The sequence below is a fragment of the Sphaeramia orbicularis genome, chromosome 17 (genome assembly GCF_902148855.1).
Source record: "Sphaeramia orbicularis chromosome 17, fSphaOr1.1, whole genome shotgun sequence".
Taxonomy (NCBI): Eukaryota; Metazoa; Chordata; class Actinopteri; order Kurtiformes; family Apogonidae; genus Sphaeramia; species Sphaeramia orbicularis.
Window position 1 is genome coordinate 32,475,251 of NC_043973.1, and position 22,738 is coordinate 32,497,988.

A 22,738-nucleotide genomic window follows, 5' to 3' on the forward strand; every position below is an offset into this window, starting at 1 on the left:
AAAGTGGATCAGACTAGTAAAATATTATCATAAAAACCTATAAATAATGAAAACTGTAAATTTTCCTTTTTATTTTGCTATATAAAAAAGTAAAATTTGAAAAAAAAAAAGTTACATTTACGGACTATCCTTTAACAAAAAATATGAATAACCTCAACAAATATGAACAATCTGAAATGTCTTTAGAGAAGTATGTGGAATTTTAACAATATTCTGCCTGTTACTAAATCTTTAAGTTGGGATGCACATGTATAAATGATCAACTTAGGTGTATTTGTTTATTTGTCATATTTGTTCATGTTATGTTCAAGTATGGGTCATAGGTTTAAACATTTTCATCATGGAATTTGACTTTTTTCTCTAAAAAAAAAATAGAGAAAACTTTGGAGTTGACATTATTTATCAGTTCTTATCCTATTATTTATATCGTTTTACTGGTCCGGCCCATTTTAGATCATATTAGGCTGCATGTGGCCCCTGAACTGAAATGAGTTTGACACCCCTGGTTTAGACCATGGGCACCTGGGCATAAATGGGCAGCACCAAGGGAGACCAGCATGCACCTGGGTGGGCCTATGGGTTTTTACCAGTCAGTCAGTCAGTCAGTCAGTCAGTCAGTCAGTCAGTAGCCTGACAGGATGAGCAGGAGAGGCAGCCTATAGGCCTTAATTGTTGTTTGCCTGCAAAACCTGAGAATAAAACAGCTGAAATACATCTATCATATGGACATTATGTTTTTGACTGCGTAAACCCCAAACCCATGGTGCAGCTAGTGGTTATTTGAGTTATGTTAAACTCTTAAGTTCAGTCACTTTTAAGTTGGTTTAATTTGATGATAAATACTGCTGTTCTTTTAACAGTGTAATAATGCAGAATATTAGCAGATAGAAACATGTATGTATTTACAGAAAATAGTAACTGAATAATACATAAATAGGTTAATATTGCTGGTCTTCTTTTTTTTTTTTTTTTTTTTAAGAAATGATCTGCCTTAGAGATTAAAGGTGCTAAATCTTACATACCTTAATAAGATTAATTGGAAAACAAATGGCAAACATGCTGCTTAGCTGGTGTTTTCAAAGCTCTATAAATCTTCCACTAGAAAGAACCTGTAAAGTGAATGTATTGTAATGTGCAAACAGTGTTTTGAAGTACATTTTGCGTAACTTAGTGTATCTTAGAAACTACAGCCAAACAGCTTTTTTTTTTTACTTAATTCTTCTTTATTAGTGACTCAGACCTGGTAAAATTTCACTACTTTTATTCTGGATGCATGTTACTAGTAGACCAGTATATTAAATAAAAAAAATATGCCAGGTTGTGGACAAATTAAAACAAAAGTGACTTAGGTGTATGTATACAGATAAACTTAATTTATCCTAAGAAGAAATTCAGTTTCAATCAGCTCAAGAAAAGAAATAAAAAATGAAATGAAACAGTTTCACATTGTCTCACTGTTTTTTCACCCCAATGTTTCCATATTAAATTCATAGCTGCAAGGATTTCACATATAGTTAATTGTAGTTATCAATATACATTCAAATTTTTCTTCTCTGTTATAAATAAGATGCTTGTTTTCTGACTTTTAGCTCCTTCTGTTGTTTTTTTTAACACTGAGAACATATACACAATCAAACTCAACATAATCAAATTAAAAAGACATCATATTGCTAACTGTGGCTTATTGCTCTTTTTACATCTTTGTTGTGTAACATCCATATGCATGCTGAAATTTTTGTAATAAAAAAAAAAAAAAAATTGAACATAATTTTGGCACAAAAACATAAGAGAGTTAATATACGCCACCATCTCTTTCATGGTGACATAAATATGATAAGAACATACTCTTTCTCAAATATGCTTTGGGTGCTTCAGACACATACAGAAGGTAAAGTGTGGAATTTACCACTGCAGGCAGAAAAAAATAATACCAAAAATATATATATAGAACATTAGTGGTTTGCATAAAACACCCACTTGCCTGGGACAGTTCAAGACTTTATTATCACACTTGATTGTTTTTTTTAAATAATACTGCAAATCTGTAGTTTGATTTTCACTATATGGGTGAAATTGTTTTTCTATGTGAAATAAATGTTTTGGGTTTCTATGTAATTTGTTCAATGTTTGTTACATTTAATATAAGGCACAATTGAGTTTAATAATAACATTTTATTATAAAAAATTAATCAAATTTCTGGAAACACTTTGGAATTTATGTTATCAGTTTAAAAACATATCAGAACTAAATTGCACCAACTGTACCTTACTCAAGCATTATATTTCTGTAAAGGTTTTCCATTTGTTATTTTCATATCTTTTATTTTATACCGGTATGCTGTAGTGACATGAGTGTGCAGTAGATGGGAGTCTTGGGTCGTATTAAAACCCATCTGGTCTTAAGGGAAAGTGCTTCTTTACATTTGTAAAAGTAACACAGGAATAAAATAATAAATTGAGTTTGATGCACAGTCATGGTCCACCTTGTAAATTTAAATGAAAGTGCACGTTACAGACAGAAATGTAAATGATAAGTAATAGAATGGCTTCTTCACAATATCATAGAGTTCTGATACTACATAACTATTAACAAGGTGATTGTATTTCTACCCCTGTAAATCAAGCATCACTAGTAAAATATCCAAATATACTGCATCTGCCTGTATATACAACAATGTTCCATCTACATATGCATTTATACAAATTCCTAGTGTAATATACAATAGAAACACAGAATAAAGGACGTGAAAACATGTAAATACAGAACTACTTTAGACATTTTCAGGACAGAGGAATAAGTGCTGTTCAGTATCAGTAGGTAAGACTCAATAATAACCAACCGTGACCCTGTTTACATTTGTTTTATAAATGTATCTGAAGTGACTACTTCACAAATGAACACATTAACCCTCAAAGACCTAAAACCACTATCTGTGGCAATTTCCCAATGTTTTTTTTTTTTTTGGGCAGATGTTCATAAAAGCTCAGTGTAAAGTGAAAGATTATTATATCAAAACAGAGAAAACTGAAGAAAAACTGACTTTTTCAGTGAAATGTACCATTAACTGAACATAGAAACTAGAGTTTACAACCACTGTCGTTTGTCAAACTGCATGGATTTTACTGGTTCCAAATCAATGTTAAGAGGACAGTTTTTCATTGTTCACTACAGTGTCTTTGAACGCCCAAACAGATCATATTTGATGACCATGAAAAGCTGCGCCACTGCAGTTTGCATGAATTATTTATAATTATTGATATGATTATTGGTTTAGAGGTTGTTAAAACATATGAACCCTTTCATGCATATTGGTCACTCCAGTGTACAGTTATGCTGCAGTTGTTCTCTTGTATATTCATGGGTTTTGTTGTTTTAGTTCCAACAGGGTTTATTTTAAACAAAAAGCATATATATATATATATATATATATATATATATATATATATATATATATATATATATATATATATATTTATTTATTTATTTATTTATTTATTTATTTATTTATTTATTTATTTATTTTTGCATGTTATCTGAGTGAGTAATAGCTAGCATTATAGTATGTTCAAATGTGAGAAAACATCAGATTAGCAGCATTAACCTCCTGAGACCCAGGAAAATGAAAATTTTAGCTTTTTTCCATTAAACAATTGTCTTGATTGGAAACCGCATAATGCAAGTTTTGTTTGTTTGTTTATCAGATACATTTTTTGAAAATTAATTAATTTATTTATTTAGATTTATTTTTATTATTTTTTTTTTTTTTGAATGTTTTTTGCAATGGACAGCAAGTAAAACTGTCAAACTTTTGTCTCCTACAGAGAACACAAATGCATTGCTGGGTCTCAGGAGGGTAAAAATGTTTTTATTTCATAGTTTTCACACAGTATGTCAGTAAATACATGTTTCTGAGCTTCAAAAATTAAACACATGCTGTCCAGCTGAGTGGACATTTGTGTAACTCTGTGAAAAATAGATTCATAAAAAAAAATAAAAAAATAAAAAAAATTCAAACACATTGTGTTTTTCATGCCTAAAGACGAATAAAAACAGTAAGGAAAAAAAAAAAATCTTGATTAAGGTTCTCATAATTCATGCATGAAAGGGTTAATGTGATTGTTTAGGTCTTTGGGGTTGAAATATCACTAAAACCCCTTTAGATATTTGCTCACTTTAGACAGTGTTTATGGGTGCTTTATTAAAACTGGATATCAGACATAAAAACCATAAAAACCACAGCCACTGTTCAGTCCAACCAAACATTGCTCGCTGAGCCTCAGAGGAGGTTTTTGGAACTAGTCATTAGACGAACTGGCAACAAGATGTTGCAATATCCATGTTTTATATGTCCCTGATGAGGATGTAACACTGCAGGACATGGTGTCACTTCTTTGTTTTGATAGTTGGAATAGCCTGTAAAGATTTCAGTTTTCTTATCAAGCATGTGTAAAGCTAAGCTGCTGTCTGGAGTCAGACTGATGAAATCCATGTGCACAGGACTTTCAATGTCAGCTCCTCCTGTCACTGTGAAAACCCCTGTCTTTTGGGTTTACTTTGTTTGCTCTGTAAAGCACTTGCAAAATGTGTCAGTGTTTAGTTATTTTATATTGAACAATCATTTAATCATTATGATTGTTTTAAAATGTTTGGCCTCTAGATTTCTCGACTGCAGTTTGGTAATACTCAGACTACAACCACAAAGAGGCCTCTGGGTCATTCAGTTTTACTATGAACCAAAGATTAGCTTCTAAATTGAAGAGAAATAATGATCTGACATTTTTTTAGTTTGCCCTTTTAGCTGAAGTGTCATAGACGGTAACAATAGCTGAATAGAGGAGGGTTGTTTGATGGAGACAAATGGAAATGTGTCACATAAAACCAAGTGTAAACTGGGTCTTTGTGTTTGGAGCAAACACAACACTGTACTCAACACCTATTCACCAGCAGTGAACTTTCTGAACAGCAAACACATAAAAGTGCTTAGAAAGACAACAAAACACAAGTAGCCTATCTCTATATTTCAAATCAAACTATTCACAGAGACAATGTGTGTCTATATTATACAGTGAAACTAACTGAGATGCATGTAGATGTTGAACTTGCACCATTTTAATGCAGACTTTTAGAGTAAAGACTGATTTCTATTTTTTAATGACTTAAAATCAGTGTAGAGGACTACAAAAATGTTTTTATAAGCAAGAAAATGTTGTTGCACTCATGTGGAAGCACAGCAGTTCACCCTGAGTCCTTTTCTCAGGAGGGGGTTCATAGTCATGTGACTTCATTGCAGGATTCTGGACTCTGGAGGAGGAGAGAAAAAGTTATTGGAGGACTGGGATGGATGGATGGATGGATGGATGGATGGATGGATGGATGGATGGATCTTCTGTCTCTGTCTGACCTGGTGCAGAGACAGTCAGTATGTGGAAGTGGGGTTAGTTGTTTCCTTGCATATTTTATTCTTTCTTTTTTTATTTTTTTTCCCCATTTTTTTTATGTGTCAGACACCATTTAAAATCAGCTGGTTATGTATCGCTGATGAAGGCCATGAGCCAAAAGTAACTTTAGAGTCACATAAAGTTTTTCTCCATCACAAGTGGAGTAATCTGAAGCACAAGTTTATTCATTCATACCCTAAATTCAACTCATTACCAACACACAAACTATATTAGTGTACATTGTTACAAAATATGTCGGCTAAAATGTGCTTAGAGGTCTTATTTCTGTCTTTGTGCATAAGAAATCAATCTCAGTGAATCCAAAGGAACTTTGTGTTGGTAAATGACAGTTGTTCAAATGTACAGGATTTCACTTCTATTCAACATGTTGATGCTCATATGAACTATGTTTTCAGCTCAAAAATGTCCAGTTTCATCACAATTAATGCTATATTTTCATGTCACAAATGGACAAGTTCTATTTGAACTGAATTTACCTGAAAAACAAATCTTCTATTCTTTTAGATTCCCCAGTTTTTCTTGCCAGATTCTCTCCTACATATCACATGTTTTATTTGTACAGGTTCAGTCTGGAGTATGGTGCTGATCCATCCTGCTTATGTTACACCAATACATACATGAAGAATGGCACACAGCACTGTTTAAATCAACAGTTTTACAATAAGAAGCATTTTTAAAAAGAAATAACAATTCTATATTGTTCTTTCCTCTTTAGTCTGATGATAAACTATCCAATAAATAATTATGATCCTAGTTTTTGCACAGGGATCATTAGTGTAAACGCTGACATGGCTGCAGAGCATCAGTATGATGGGATCCACAACAACCATGTCACATCCGTCCACTGACACATTTAGTGTTTTTGTGTCAGCTGTGATTGTTTTAGATCCACAATACGAACATTTATGAAGAAGAGCAGAATTATCAATATTAAGTCTATAAGTTTATTCCTAATAAAGTACTGGTACTGACCAGAGCATCATGGGTAATGTCACGTCCGTCCACCAGCAAAAGTTTTCACATACACGTGCTATTCCAAATCCAATATTTATGAAAATAGAGCTTCCACTGTCAAAGAATATCAGTAGTCTGTGCACAAATGGATTAGCATTATTTACACACACTTCTATGCATTTTATGACAACTTTTTTTTTTTTTTTGACAAAAATGGACACTCATTTGACCCCCTAAGGAAATTTTAGCCAATGTATATTTATTCAAATCAGTATAATTGTTATCATATATATAATTCTACATCCTAATCCACTACATATGTGCTAAACATAAACCAATCTATATTACGCGATCATTTCTAATTTTATACAATCTTCCTCATAATCAAAACCTTATATGACTATTTCAATTAGTTTTTATACAACCCACCAACTCTATTAGTTAATATAACTATAACATATAGTCCAAAGTTTTAATTTTTTTCATGTTTCACATATTATTTAAAAGCAGGTGTTATGTATTTGCTGATGACACTGATGAAGCAGTAACACATTGTTCTAATTTTAGAGTTAAATGAAGTTGTTCTATATGACAAGTGCTGCTTTAGTCACTGGTCTTGGTCATGACAGATCAACACATCTGTTTTCTACTGACTGGAAACATAAACTACTGTGACACTATACATCTTACCTGTGCAACATTGTATTTGTCAGTGCTCTCCATGGTGTGATTGATCTGTGGCGAAGGCTCGTCGGTGTTGATTGTACCCACATCTGATGGACTCTGACTGATCACAGGTCTCTCTCGGAAAAAATGAACCACAAACACCACCTGTAGAAAGGAGCATGCACAGAACCATGTTATTATTCATTTATATGATTAAATATGGATGTGAAAATGCCAAACATGTAAAACATTTCTGTCATTCTTCACCAAAAAATCAATAAAGTTTAAAGAGGTAGCACACATTTATACATTGTTTGAGCTCTAAACTAAATCAACAAAGATTCACATTCACCATTCGCAGTTGCATATGTGAAAAAATTAACCTTTTAAACCAGGGGGGTCAAACTCATTTTAGTTCAGGAGCCACATTAAGCCAAATTTGATCTGAAGTGGGCCAAACCAGTAAAATAATAACAGAGTAATATATAAAAATTGTCAACTCCAAACTTTCCTCTATGTTTTAGAGCAAAAAAAGTAAAATTATGTAATGAAAACGATTACATCTACCAACTATCCTTTAAAACAATGTGAAAAACATGAACAAACTGAAAGTTCTTAAGACAGCTAAGTGCAATTTTAACAATATTATGTCTGTTTATCATTTACACATGTATATTACAACGTACTGATCACAGTGGATTTACAAATACACAAAACATTTAATAACAGGCAGAATATTGTTAAAACATCTCCAAACTCAGATCTATGGTGTCCATCAATGAACTCGAGATGATCATTCACGCTTTTGTGTCTTCTCGCTTAGACTACTGCAACAGCCTGTTTACATGCTTAAACAAGAAGGAGCTGGCCCATCTACAGTTTGTCCAGAACTCTGCTGAAGGCTCCTGACCCGCACAAACAGGAGAACCCACATCACTCCCATCCTTAAATCTCTCCACTGGCTCCCTGTTCTATATCGTCTTCATTTCAAAATTCTTGTGCTAACTTTCTGGGCTCTACATGGCCAGGCCCCTGCATACATTGCTTCCCTGATCCAGCCCTACAGCTCGACTCGTAGCCTAAGGTCTTCAGGACAGTACCTGCTGATGGTTCCACGCATCTGTTTTAGCACATGTGGTGACAGGTCTTTTAAAGCTGTGGCACCACGTCTATGGAATGACCTGCCTCTACACCTACGGTCCATGGACTCTGTAGAGAGCTTTAAGAAACACCTCAAAACCCTCCTGTTCAAAAAGGCTTTTCAGTCTCCCACCTGACCCAGGACCACCACAAACTGATTACACTCTATGTATTCATCATAAAGTACTCCATGTGCCCCCCCCCCCCCCCCCAGTCTCTCTATGTCTCTATCGCTCTCTCCTTTACTCTCTCTCTTTAACCCCAACTGGTCAAGGCAGACGGCCATCCTTCAGGAGTCTGGGTCTGCTCCAGGTTTCTGCCCGTTAAAGGGAAGTTTTTCCTCGCCACTGTCACCAATCACAAGTGTTTGCTCCTGGAGGATTCTGTTGGGTCTCTGTAAACTTGATTTGATTCTGATTTGAATTGGTAAAGCACTTTGTGACTCTGTCTGTGAAAAGTGCTCTATAAATAAAATTTACTTACTTACTCACTTAAAATTACACTTCAGACATTTCAAAATGTTCATATTTGTTGAGGTTATTCGTGTTTTTGTGAAATGTTTGTTTTAGTGTAAATACAGTAAAATGACATGAAAATGTTTACATTTACAAAGAGAAAAATGTGGAGTTGTGAGTATTTATAGGTTATTATGATAGTATTTGACTGATTTGACCCAGTTGAGATTAAATTGGTCTGTATGTGGAACCTGAACTAAAATGATTCATATCTTTTGTATAATTTTTGCATTTCACAAATTCATCCCAGGGGCCAGACTGGACCCTTTGGCGGGCTGGATTTGGGCCCTGGGCCGCATGTTTGACATCTGTGATTTATAGGGTACTCATAGAAATACTCTAAAATACAAAATTTCAACCTAAGTGTGCTAATGGAGGACATGAGATGATTTTATTACTTTGAGAAATTTTTCAAAATTTTTTGCTGTTATGTAGAAAATCAAGGTTAATGAAGTTACCGTATTTGGTTCCTTACCTATATGTGGCAAGAAAAATAAAATCAAGTGGTGCCAGGCACAACAAACCCCACCCCTTATTATAAGTAAATGGGAAGATTAAAAATGAAATCATAACAAATTTGAACTTTGACCTATCTTTTCCAAAATGTGCAACATCTATTCTGGGTCACTGGCAGTCTATAAACCCAGTTTGGTAGGAAGTGAACCAGTTGTTTTGCCGCTAAAATATTAACAAACTAGAAAAACACTCGTAGAGTGCAGACCTCCATCAAGGCAGATCAGTGCCAACCCCCCCATCCCCACCCCCCCCAACCCGATCACCACCAAAATTTAATCATTTGTTCCTTGTGCCAGTATCAACATTTCCTGAAATTTTCATCCAAATCCATCCATAACTTTTTGAGTTATCTTGCACAAGGAACAGACAGACAGACAGACAGACAAACCAATGCCGGCAAAAACAGAACCTATATTATAAAAAATATATATAAAAGTATATTATAAAAATATAAGGAAAACCCATGTAAGGTGAAAGGAACATGTATTTTAAAACATTAGACCAACATCAGTGCTGGTCCAGACCCCTGTCCACATCCACATTCTCCCTTTGAACATCATTCCTTACATTAGTACCATTACTTCATCCACTCACTGTTCATGCAGAGGTGGACCTTACAGACCCTGGAGACCACACTGGACCTGAGATTGTTGCCTCACTGTCCTCACTGGAACTGGTGCTGTCACTGTCTATTAATGTAAGCGGAAATTACCAAAAATAGTCACTGTCACTTGCCTGATAAATGATTAAGCTGGAATTATTTGAAAGGGGAGTTTACACATAAAGAAGATCACCATTTACATTTTTATGTTCAAGAAGAATCATTTGTTGATAATACTTTAGGTAATCAGAGGTTGTACAGATTCGAACACTGGTCGTCTGATGCGAGCTGTCTATTCTGACATTTTTATTGTGACTGGGGGCACAGCATCATCATTTTTGTGTGGTTCTTTGACCCAGCTTTTTGTCCCCGGTTGAGACCGTCTTGCATGACTTGTTACACAAAAGAGGATTTCAAAGTCATTCAAGCAACAACATGTGTGTCATGTGTTGGTGTGTCCTGCAGCAGTTTAGTCCATTAGACCTGTTTTCTATTGGACAGTACAAAGACACAGAGGCCTAAATATGTGGAACCAAGTGTATACGTCATCATCGGCAGCAGCTGAGTGAAGGAATGGTGTCATTATAAAGCATTTCCATGGTTTGTAACATGTAGGAAGGGGGAAAAGACTTTGAAATCAGTACTTCTGCTGAAAACAGTTTAATCAGCTCTACATCTTACTACATGCTGTTTTTACCTGTTAAATATTTTGCAAAGTATTCAAGTGGACAGTTTTCAGGGTTTTCCTCTTGTGTTATGTTTTTATATTGTTACCACTGCAGTAATGTGTATGTAGATCTTTAAAGTTGAGCTCATTTCAAGTATTTTATATAGTGTTGGTTAGTTTACCTATGCATCATAAGATCATCATCCTATGGTTGTAGCCTCAGTGTTTTCAGATTGCCCATTTTACTGGTTCCAACACAACTACTCCAAGAGCTGAATGTTCACTTGCTGCTTAACATATCTCACCAACTAACAGGTCCCATTGGAATGAGATAACCAACATTAAACACTTTGCCTGTCAGTGGTCATAATATTATGAATAATCTGTGTATTTTTAACCCTCTGGTATCCGTGTGCGCCTTTTATGCACACTTTGCACTTCATGTTAAAAAACTTCATATTATTTTTCACAATCTAAATAAGGTTAGAATTCAAAAGTTGTTCATTTTTGCATGATCTTTAAAATTCTAGCCACCAACTAAAATGTGCACATTGTAAACAAAAGAAAATTACAAGACTAGCATCTGTCTGCCAAGTGTGCCTAAAACGCACTATTTCTTCCATTTCATCTGTATGATTAGGGCTGACCTTGATTTTACAAAAATAAAATCAAATTAGAGCAGAAAAATAAATCAATATACAATATTTAATAGTTTGATTTATAGGTGTGCATTTTACGCACACTTGGTGACAGATGCTAGTATTTTTGAACATTTGACCTAGCGCCAAAAATAATAATAATGCAAATTAACCAGTGTTGGAGTTAATCATTGACAAATGCCAGGATGAAAAAATCAAATAATATGTGATCCACTTTTTATGTAGTATATTGAAAAAAAAATATTTTTTTTTGTGTTTTTTGCATCCAAAAAAATGGTTTGTTTACATTACAAACACGGCATTTAAAGGGTTAAAAAATGTGACAGTTATTGAGTATTTAGTATTTTTATTTATGGCTCAAGTTGATGAAATAGAAAAAAGTGTAAAAGAATTAAAAACAAACTGTATGAACATTTTTTTGACATTATTCCACATGTGTGCCAAAATGGCACACTTGGTGCTTAGTAAGGGCCTTGCTGGACGGGATACCGGAGGGATAATATCGTATGAACAAGTGGTTCCAGGCACAACAAACCCCGCCCTTCACATGTATTGTAGCTTATTTTGGCATCAATCCAGCTGATGTCATCATGTCTATGCATGTGCTGATGTCAGCATATCAATTGCCTCTATATATGTGGCAAGTTTGAAGTAAATTGGAACGAAATTGATGTTTTTATAGAAATTTGAAATGTCGCCCAGTGTAAGTAAATGGGAGAAGAAAAAAGATTTTTAAAATTCATGAAAAATTTGAACTTTGACCTACATTTCCCAAAACGTAACCACATCTATTCTGGATCACTGTTGATGTATACCAAGGTTATAATCGTTAACGAAAACTAACGAAATGACGAAAACTACAATTGTAAAAACATTTTTGTTAACTGAAATAAATAAAAACTATAATTAAAAGAAACAAACGATAACTAACTGAAACTGTATTGTGTGTTTACAAAACTAACTAAAACGGATAAAAATTATGGATAAAATTCCCTTCATTTTCATCTTTGTCAGTGTCGGATTGACATAAAATCGATTTATTTCACTTGAGCAATTTTAGCTGCTGGCACCATATATTTAACAGTCCGTCACTTGTGTTCACATGTGGTTTCCAGTCGTCTTCTGGTCCCCACTCTACCTGGAAACATGGAAACTAAAGCTGGGAGAAAGCAGCAGAGTCCTGTCTGGGATTTATGTGAATATGACAACAAAGAAGAAGAGAAAAGATATAAAAAAAAAAAAACAACTAAAACTAAACTAAAACTAAGCATTTAGAAAATAACAAAAACTAACAAAAACTAGCAAACCTGCTCTAAAAACTAATTAAAACGAACTGAATTAGAGAAAAAAAAAAGTCAAAACTAAATAAAACTATAATGAAAAATCCAAAACTATTAGAACCTTGATGTATACACAAAATTTGATATGAATTCAACCAATAGTTTTGTTGCTACAGACATGAAAAATTTCACCCATTATAAGTACATGGAAAAAAAAACTATTTTAAAAAATTCCTTAACAATTTGAACTTTGACCTACTTTTCCCAAAATATAATCAGATCTATTCTGGGTCACTGGCAATCTATAAACCCAATTTGGTATGAATTCAACTGATAGTTTTGCTGCTAGAGTGTTAACAAACAAACTAAGAAACAAAGAAACCGACCCAAAAATAATACCCCGGGGTACTAAAAACTGACCAAGAAAACAGCAATAGCACCACCGATGGTTTGTCCTGCTATGACATCACTCCAGTGGTTTCTGTATTCTGCCACCCTGTTGAAGCCTGTCAGCATCGCCAAACTGACCAATGAGAGACTGAGGAGGGGTCCTGGTAGACGACCTCCCCTGGAGCCAACACAAGACATGACGTACATCTGTAGAAGAACAGATCCATGTTACCCAAATGGCTGTGTGGATTACAAAAGACAGACTTGTGATGTGTGCCTGCATGCAGGTATTGGTAAGAAGCACTCACTGCCAGGTAAACAGCTGTGTACAGACTGAGAGCGGCCTCTTTGCAGGGAAACGTCATTCTGGCCCTCATGATGTCTTCAGTGTCACCGTTGCAGGCGTCTGATTGGCTGATAAACTGGACCGTGTCCTGACAGCTTAGGGCGGTGTAATTGGGCTGACAAACGGCCAGGAAGTGAGGAGCCAGACTTCCTGTGACCAGCTGACCGGTGTTGACAAAGATGTCAGTGGCAAACAGACCAAACACATAGACACCTGTAGGAAGTACACAAAGAAGCCATTTTCCATATTAAAACACTGTATGATTCAATTTAATGTAATATTCACATTCTATAACGATACTACAGTAGATTTAGAAATACAACTGAAGTAAATCATTTGCAAAATTTTAAAAAGTACACCTATATATGCCTTTATTACCTTTTTCTCTGTGTGCACTACATATACTATTGTCTAAAAGCTTCAGATAGTGTAGGAACCCAGCCTGTTCTAACAACACAATTGTACATTTTCATTATGTAATAACAGTGCATTATGTAATATTGTTTTAATTTTTCACCTCATTATGTAATAACGCCACATTTTGAAATAACACACTACATTTTGTAATAAAATTCTTGAATGCATTTTGTAACAAACTTTGCCATATTTTGTAATAACTTATTATATATTGTTGAGCTGCATTATGTAATAAATTCCCATTATGTAATAAAAGTTCAAAATGTCATAAGAATGTCACATCATCTTGTAATAAAGCCGCATTATGTAATAAACTGACGCATTTTGTAATAAACTACCTCAATGCATTATGTAGTAAATTTTTTCGCATTATGTAGTAAGTTATTACAATTTGAGAAATTTATTACAAAATGCACTTGACACATTTTTATTTTCAGGAAAATGTAATGTGCTAAATTAATCTTTAAACTGTGTGGTTAAAGTTCTGATTCCATTACCTGTAGCTCCTGTGACTAATTTCTTCTAAATTGCTCTGAAATTATATTAATTTGGATTGTTATTACATAATGAACCATGTTATTACATTTTTTAAAATAAAAATGTGACAAGTGCATTTTGTAATAAATTTCTCAAATTGTAAAAACTTACTACATAATGGGAAAAAATGTACTATATAATGCGTTGACGTATTTTATTACAAAATGCGTCAGTTTATTACATAATGCGGCTTTATTTACAAGATGACGAGACATTCTTATCACATTTTGAACTTTTATTACATAATGGGAATTTATTACATAATGTGGCTCAACATATATTGCTACAGTTATTACAAAATGTGGGTGTAGCACTTTTTTTTTTTAAAGGAAATGTAATAATTTGGTACATTATGTAACAAACCATCAAAATTCATGCCTTGTTTGGAAAAAACATCATACCAGCAAAGCAACATTTAGCATTCCAGCTTAATTAGAATTAATCTTTAAACACTAGTAGGATATTGCAATGGTCAAACCTAAATCAAATGTAACTGTATTCATTATAATGGAGAGTGTGTTTGCAAGCTAGAGACAAAAGCTGCACTAATTAAGTATTACTGACAAGAAACTTACGGGTGCAGTGAAATTTAAAAACACAATACATGATAAGTTTTTACAAAATGTAACAAAGTTTATCATAAAATGTGTATTGCATCATAATTACATAATGCAGCACTACAAGGCTTTAATTTGTTAATACAGTGCTTTTTTTCCACTAAAGAATGCCTCAAAAACTCTAAAATGTGTTCATTATAATCCCAGTTTTTGCTAACATAAATGTATTCAATCCACAGTAGTTGTGGAATAGAGATGAGAAAAGAAAAAATAACAAAGTTCACAGTTACACCTGTGGATGTAAGTACATGAAGCCTTGAACACTGATGTAAACAGTTCCTACAGATGATTTGTGCTGATTATTTCCAAGAAACAGTGCTGGAACAGACTGTGTAACTGCACCATGTGAAACCCTATCTGCCTGAACTTGCACTGCAGAAAGTAGAACATTGCTTTCATAATGGTGAGAAAAAGGCAATAAACAAAGCAAGACAGACACCATTATAATCATTAAAAGTGTAGGTCTTTCCTTCACAGAAAACTGGAGTTTGTTAAAACTTTTAACAGATATTTGAGCAGAAAAGCTTAAGACGTGACAATATCTGTTTTCAAAGACCAATTAAAAGCTGATGCGTTGCTTATTTTTAATTGTTTCCCGCTTTTTAGCATCATGATGAGTAGAATATCTGTTATAACTGCTCCTATACTGAACTTTTTCTAATGTACAGTATGACATAATTGAGTTTGCACATGCTATTCTGCACTGTGTAAATAATAAACTAAGTATTTTAGTGTCATATTTGTGTCTCTGCACTGCAAATTACCGAGAAAACGGAAGGTCCTCCGCACCATGGGGTTCACATAGCAACAGTCGCCCACAACAACAACCTTATCTTGGTCGTAAAGGTTGTTTGAGTTGTGGTGGAGGAGGAAGATAACTAATTCTACACCTGAAATCTGAAAATGAGGACACAAAGAATCAATTAATATAATTGTCCTTTTGGGGTATTTTCAATTATGCTGTTTCCTCTGCAGCAGATGTTGAATAATAATATAGTGAATGGCATGGAAGAGTGATATGTGGTGAGTCCCAAAGTAAAAAATAAAGGGTTAAATGATACAAGAGAAGACAAAGGGCATGATGTATCTAAATCAGTGGTTCCCAACCTGTTTTGACTCATGACCCCATTTTAACATTGTTAAGACTTCTGGGTGACATGACAAAGCTGTTAAGACTGAGTAAATGGGTTTAAATAACTTCACCGCTGAAAATTGTAATTGTTTGGTTTCTTTAAATTTCTTTATATGTTTCCATATTTTTGTCTAATTTTATTAGTAACAGTAATGTTTATATTATGGTTAAACAAGTCTGGCAATTTATATTTATGAGCAGGCGGGGTTGCCTGAGGTTATATATGGCGGCCGCGGCCCTTCCTAATCAATCTGTTCATTGATCTGCTCACCATCAGCAGGAGCACACAGCTCATTGGTTTATGACCTGTGATAAAATCCTGTGGTAAACAAAAATAATTTAAACAAGAAAAAGATAAACACGAGTCATAACATTGTGTGCTGCCTGTCCAGCCATTTCGGAGGGCTAAAATTTTGAAAAGTCCGAACAAACATCAAAAATTTCTGGTGACCCCAGACATTCAAAACTGAGACTTTTTTTTTTTTTTTTTTTTGCTAAAACTAATTTGTTTTTGATCATGTAATAGTTTGCTATACTATGTTGCAAATAAACGTTAATTTTAGACGACATTTAGTCTATATAATGTTTATTATTATGGACAGAGGCAGTAAATCCAGGTGTAGATTCCTGCACAAAGTGAGAATTTTATTTTCCTTGGTCAGGATATGTACAGTCAGTCCAGCTGTGATTTACAAGGCTGACAATTAATACTGAACAAACAAGAACTGAAACTATGAATTATGAAAGAGCTGCAGCATCTGAAACCGACCACAATGAACATTTGACAGATAAACAGAACCACAGTGCTTCAGTTTCAGACTCACAGTTTGTCATGTCTTTTATGGACTGGGATTGTCTCTGTCAACTCACCATATATTTTTTATCAGTAAGTTTTTTTTTTTAATCAATTACTTGAAATATCAGGCAACCCCATTTGAATTCCAGGCGACCCCACATGGGGTCCCGACCCCAAGGTTTAAAAACACTGATCTAAATTGTTTAGTGCAGCTCTAGGTAATTTTTTGAAGACATATAAAATAACTTTGGTAGTCTCATTGTGATTTTCTCAGAGTTCCCAAATACAGGTGAGCTCAATAAATGCAGTGATACTTTATTCTATTTACAGCATATATACCCTCTGTTATTCCAGTTAACAGTTTACCCATACATCACAGTAAAATTTGTCCTTGTACTTTGTAACTGTGAATAGCTTTTCAGGTTCTGACATTATAGCAGTTTCATTACTGTGGATGAAAACCTTTTTGAGCCAGTTTCTTCCAACCACCAAAAAGACTACAGTGATGTGATATACATGCACAGAGCTTCTATGATCTAGTCCATGGATATCACACTCATTAAACAGCCCTATATGATCTCAAGTGGGCTGGACCAGTAAAACATAACATAATAACCTATAAATTTTCATTTTTCATTTCATTTTATTAATTCATTCATTCCAATCTAAATGATTGGAAAGGAACAGGATGAAGAAAACTTCTAATACCTGCCCCTTTCTTCAAACATCTGCTTCCATCACATAAGTTGCCGTTACAGTTATTACAGTAAAAAACAGCTTACATGATAGTCAGTACAAATAAAACAAATCCAACATCCGTAAGTTAAATTATTTCATTACATGCTTTTATAAAGCTTCTCTATTCTTTCCTTATACAACTTCTTAAACTGGAAAATATGTGTACAGCTCTTCTCTTCCATTGCCAAAGAATTCCACATCCTGACACCCACAACACAAACACACATTTACTTTACATTAGTCCGAACCGTTTGCTGTTTAAAATGAAACCTCATACTATGTTCTTCATCCCAAATGATGACAACTCCAAACTTTTGTCTGTATTTTAGAGTGAAAAAAATAAAATAACGTTATAAAAATGTTTACTTTTGCAAACTATCCTTCCTAAAATGAGAATAACATCAACAACCTGAAATTTTCCTTAAAGAAAAAAAAAGTGCAACAACATCATGCCTCATCTTATCATTTACACATTACAATTTACAGATCACAGTGGATCTACAAAGGCACAAAACATTTAGTAACAGGCAGAATATGGTTAAAATTGTGTTTACTTTTGTTAACACATTTTAGGTTGTTCATATTTGTTCAGGTTGTTCACTTTTTTTAAAGAATAGTTCATAAATGTAAACATTTTAGGCAAGGCAACTTCATTTGTATCGCACATTTCAGTAACAAGGCAATTCAAAGTGCTTCACGCAGGACATTGAGATACAACGACAAGGGAAAAAGAAACACATTTAAAACCTTATAAAAGAAACATGTAAAAGGTGATTAAAAACAGCAAGTAAGAAAACAACACATAAAATCCAAAAATTTAAAAAGACACATTAAAGTAAGAGTTGCAGTGCAGAGTTTCCAAGGAGAATATAAAATTTAAAAAGTTAAAAGCCTTTTAGTCAGAGGCAGCAGTGAACAGGTGAGTCTTTAACCTGGACTTAAAAGAACTCAGACTGTCGGATATCAGACCTGATATTTTCTGGTAGTTTGTTCCAGATATACAGAGCATAGAAACTGAACACTGATTCTCCATGTAAACTCCATTCTCCATGTAAATTTTAATGTAATTTAACTTTTTTTACAGTAAAACAAACAAAAATTCGGAGTTGTTATAATTTTTTTTTTTTCCAGTTTTTTGTTTTTTGTCTGTTTATTCTTTTTTTACAGGTCCGACCCACTTGATATCATATTAGTCTGTATGTGGCTCCTGAACTAAAATGATTTTGACATCCTTGCCCGTTAATATTGTCAGTGTAATTTTTGCATTTCACAGATTCATCCCATCAGCTGGTTTTGGCCCGAGGACCATATGTTGGACACTGATGATCTAAACTAGACACTATTTCCCACTGTACCACTGCTCATGTCAGACAGTCTGCCTTCTCCACACACAGACTAAAGCACTGACATATTTTCACCTATAAATGTATCTGAGCTTTGCCTCTGTCATATGTTATAACTACAACTGTCAAAAAAAAGTTCAGTGTCAGGACTTATTCCTTCTGTCTGTTTCAAAGGTCCGTCCTAAAACAGGAAACAGGCTGTTAAATCTACTGCTCCCTCTGCTAGGAATTCAATAATAAAGGCATCATTGGACACTTTTAACCTCCTAAGACCTAGCTATGGACAAGAGTTTCACAGTTTTATACACAAAAAAAAAACCCAAAAACTGTCCACCGCAAAGGCCGTTCCATAAAAACTTTAACAAATGTATCTGAGAAAAATGTTGCATCATGATGTTTCCAATATAGGCAGTAATATTGAATTTTAAAAAAGCTAAAACTTGTGCTTTCCTGGGTCTCAGGAGGTTAAGGGGATTTCAAATGACATGTGGAAGATTGGACCAATTTAATCACATATTTTAGCAACTTTTTTACATTTGTTGTGTATTTACATAATGTTTGGTTGCAACTCTGAAACCAGGTTAAATGGGTTTTGAGTTTTAATCTTAATGAGCCATCCATAAAGGATAAAGAAAAGAAAAGAAAAGAAAAGAAAAGAAAAGAAAAACTAAAACAAACTAAACTAAACTATAATAAAATACCGTTTAACCCTTTCATGCATGAATTATGAGAACCTTAATGGGTCCAAACACAGTACTGTCCCGTTAGAGAGCGAAATTTAATTGATTACTATTTCAACATTTATTTCACTATAAAGTAGCTCCTTGTTTTGGATAATCCCTTATGGTCCAACTAAAGCAAAAATGAATTTAAAAGTAAAAAAAATGTGGGTCAAATTGTCTCTAAAATGTCCCGTCAGAGAGATTTTGAATACCGTTTTTTGACCCTAATCAAGAAATTTTTCCTGAGTGTTTTTATTCCTCTTCAGGTCTGAAAAAAAAAACAATGCAATTGGAAATTTTTTTTTATGAACCTATTTTTCATGGAGTTGCAAAAATATCCACTCAGCTGGACATCATGCATTTAATTTTTGGAGCAAAGAAACATGTATTTACTGATATATTGTGTGAAAAACATGAAATAAAAACATTTTTAATGCTTATTCTAAGTCATTCATTTCTCAGACAGGGGTAGTTGTTTGTTTACCTGCTTTACTAGTTTGTCTGTTAAATGAATTATCTACAAAAATTATATGTGGATGACAGTACGAACTTTTAGCAGACATTTTTAATGCTACTAATCTGATGTTTTCTCACATTTTAACACTTTAATACCAGTCATTACTCACTTCATGGAGGTAATATGCAAAAAACAACAACTTTTGCTAAAAAAAATGTTAATTACAGACTTATAACAGTAATAAGCAATTGATTTACACTAAAACATGTTACTGTAGATCAGGTTTATCTAGAACAGCAAAGTTACAGTAATGGGTATGAATGTCAGTGTATGGGATGGTGCATAAGTGTGCATAGTGTTGGCTGATATGGAACTAAAACAACAAAACCCATGAATATATAAGAGAACAGCTGTAGAATAACTGTCCACTGGAGTGACCACTGTGCATGAAAGGGTTAAATGCTGTTATCCTGGGATGCTTTTGCACCAGGTTAGTTAGTAGTCATCTCCTGTGTGGTCCTGTGGTGTTTTATTGTTGCATTTTTCTTAGTACAGATGAGTATGGTATTATCAAACATATTTTTTTGCAGCTCCTTGAGTAGGAATATTCATTTACAGTCAAATAAAAGGACACTGGGGTTGAAGGAATCCGCTAAAACACAGTCTGTTTCAAAAGTCCTGTCCGTTTAAAGGAGGCCTATTTAAAGACATGATATCATCAACATAAACCTTTCACAGCCACTGAACTAACAGAGGGAATATACACTGCAAAGAAATGTTTGGAATTGTAAAGTAAACTTCTGACATGAGCCATAAAGTGTGTGTAACTACAGCTGACAGGGTTAATTATATGTGTAGTAGCATTTGTGTCATTTTCTTTCTAATTACAATCTACCATCATTAAAAGTCATTCCATTTGTGGCTTGCATTGTAATTATATTCCATCTTACCAGCACTACAGGCAGTCCACCCACCACAGAGTACAGTATGACCGGCTGTATGCGGCTGTCCTGTTCCGGTCCAGGATCAGGTTTACTTAAAGCCGGGTCTCTGCAGATGAAGCCCTGCTGTGCGGGACTGAACGTGTCCGTGAACTCACAGTAATAAACCAGCATGACTGTAGCGGCCAAAATCACCACCTGGAAGTACAGCATCGTGGACTCTGAGACCTACAACCTGGATTTAGAATGTCCTGGATGCGGTTGCCACGGTGATGAGGATGCAGATCCTGGTCGTACGAGGTGCTAGAAACTGAACTGAAGCTGTTTAAGAATCCAAGTTGACCGGTGTCCGAATCCAGTTTCACATCCACTTTGGTCAGTTTTCAGTGTCTTTAATGATGTATAAAAGAAAATAAAGACTGTGACGATGATGATTTGGCCCTGAGAGACGCAGAGAGGGTCTTCCTTCCCCTTTGCCTTTATTTGTGATTCTGTTATCTTTCCGCTCCTGTGAATTACGTGACTGAAGTGGTCCAGGCAATTCACATTTCACTGAACAATCTGTAAAGAGCCACGCACAGTCTGCTGAACACAAACTCACATCTGAACAGGCCAATTCTGCTGAATGCAAGAAAAGTGGACGGGGACAGGGTCTGTGTTTCTGGACCACCTTCGTATTTTGGACCAAAATTTGCCAGTATAGAATCAGGTAAAGTTATATGAGTTACATTTTAGGGAATAAAAGTACATTTGTCATTTAATGTCATTTGTTTTTAAGCCCATGGACTTATCATACAATGTGGATGAGTATTGTTTTTTGGTTTTTTTTGTCTGTAATCAGATGATTGATCTCACCATCTTATATTAAGGATGCACTCATATATTAGCTGCACATTAGTACCAGCTGATATCTGCCAGTACAGACCTGATCAAAATCTTAAGACCAGTTGAAAAATAGCTAGAATTTACCTTTTGCACATTTGGATCTTAATGAGGTTTTAAGTAGAGCTACAATATACAAAAGCAAGAAGGGGGAGTGAGACAAAAAGCACTTTGAAAAAGCAATTTATTGAAAACTACAAGTAAACTGAAATAGGCTGTTCATCAGCTGATCAAAAGTTTAAGACCGCAGGCTATAAAAGCCAAAATCTGCTCAAAATTCTCATTTTCTGTCGAGCATTCACACGGTCATGCCCTCCTGATGTTTTTTTGACAGATCCTGAGCATTATGGAACAAAAAAATCAAGTGGTAGACCCAAAAAAATTACACCTACGCTGAGCCGGAGGATCCAATTGACTGTCCGTCAAGACACAGGGCGGTCCTCGACCCAAATTAAGGCCCTTACTGGTGCCGACTGCAGCGCAATAACCATCAGACGGCATCTGCGGGAAAAGGGTTTCAAAAACAAAAAACCAATTCAAAGACCTCGTCTCCTACAACGCCACAAAACTGCCCGTTTAGACTTTGCCAGGGAGCATCAAACATGGGACACTGAAAGGTGGAAAAAAGTTTTATTCTCTGATGAGAAAAAATTTAACCTTGACTGTTCAGATGGCTTCCAACATTACTGGCATGACAAGGAGATCCCACCTGAGATGTTTTCTACCCGGCACAGTGGAGGGGGGTCCATCATGATCTGGGGTGCTTTTTCATTCAGTGGAACACTGGAGCTTCAGGTGGTGCAGGGTCGTCAAACGGCGGCTGGTTACGTGCAGATGTTGCAGCGGGCATCCCTCATGACTGAGGGCCCTCGTCTGTGTGGTAACAGCTGGGTTTAAAAGCAGGACAACGCTGCAGTTCACAATGCTCGCTTGATGAAGGACTTCTTCAGGGAGAATAACAT

The 22,738-nt window shown here is 34.8% G+C and overlaps 1 protein-coding gene across 2 annotated transcripts; it reads right to left on the bottom strand.

Moving 5' to 3' along the window:
* Window positions 1–4,127: 4,127 nt before the first annotated feature.
* On the bottom strand, window positions 4,128–21,753 carry LOC115437634 (phospholipid phosphatase-related protein type 5-like). Of its 2 annotated transcripts, XM_030160926.1 has the most exons (7): window positions 20,904–21,753; window positions 15,530–15,662; window positions 13,157–13,407; window positions 12,879–13,055; window positions 7,105–7,245; window positions 5,236–5,302; window positions 4,128–5,201 (listed from the first exon to the last, which is right to left on the bottom strand). In XM_030160926.1, the coding sequence occupies exons 1-6, from the start codon at window positions 21,105–21,107 to the stop codon at window positions 5,273–5,275; spliced, it is 936 nt and encodes a 311-aa protein (XP_030016786.1). In that variant the 5' UTR covers window positions 21,108–21,753; the 3' UTR covers window positions 4,128–5,201; window positions 5,236–5,272. The 2 variants fall into 2 exon arrangements, with proteins under 2 accessions (XP_030016786.1, XP_030016785.1); XM_030160925.1 differs by having other exon boundaries at window positions 4,129–5,302; window positions 20,904–21,752.
* Window positions 21,754–22,738: the final 985 nt, after the last annotated feature.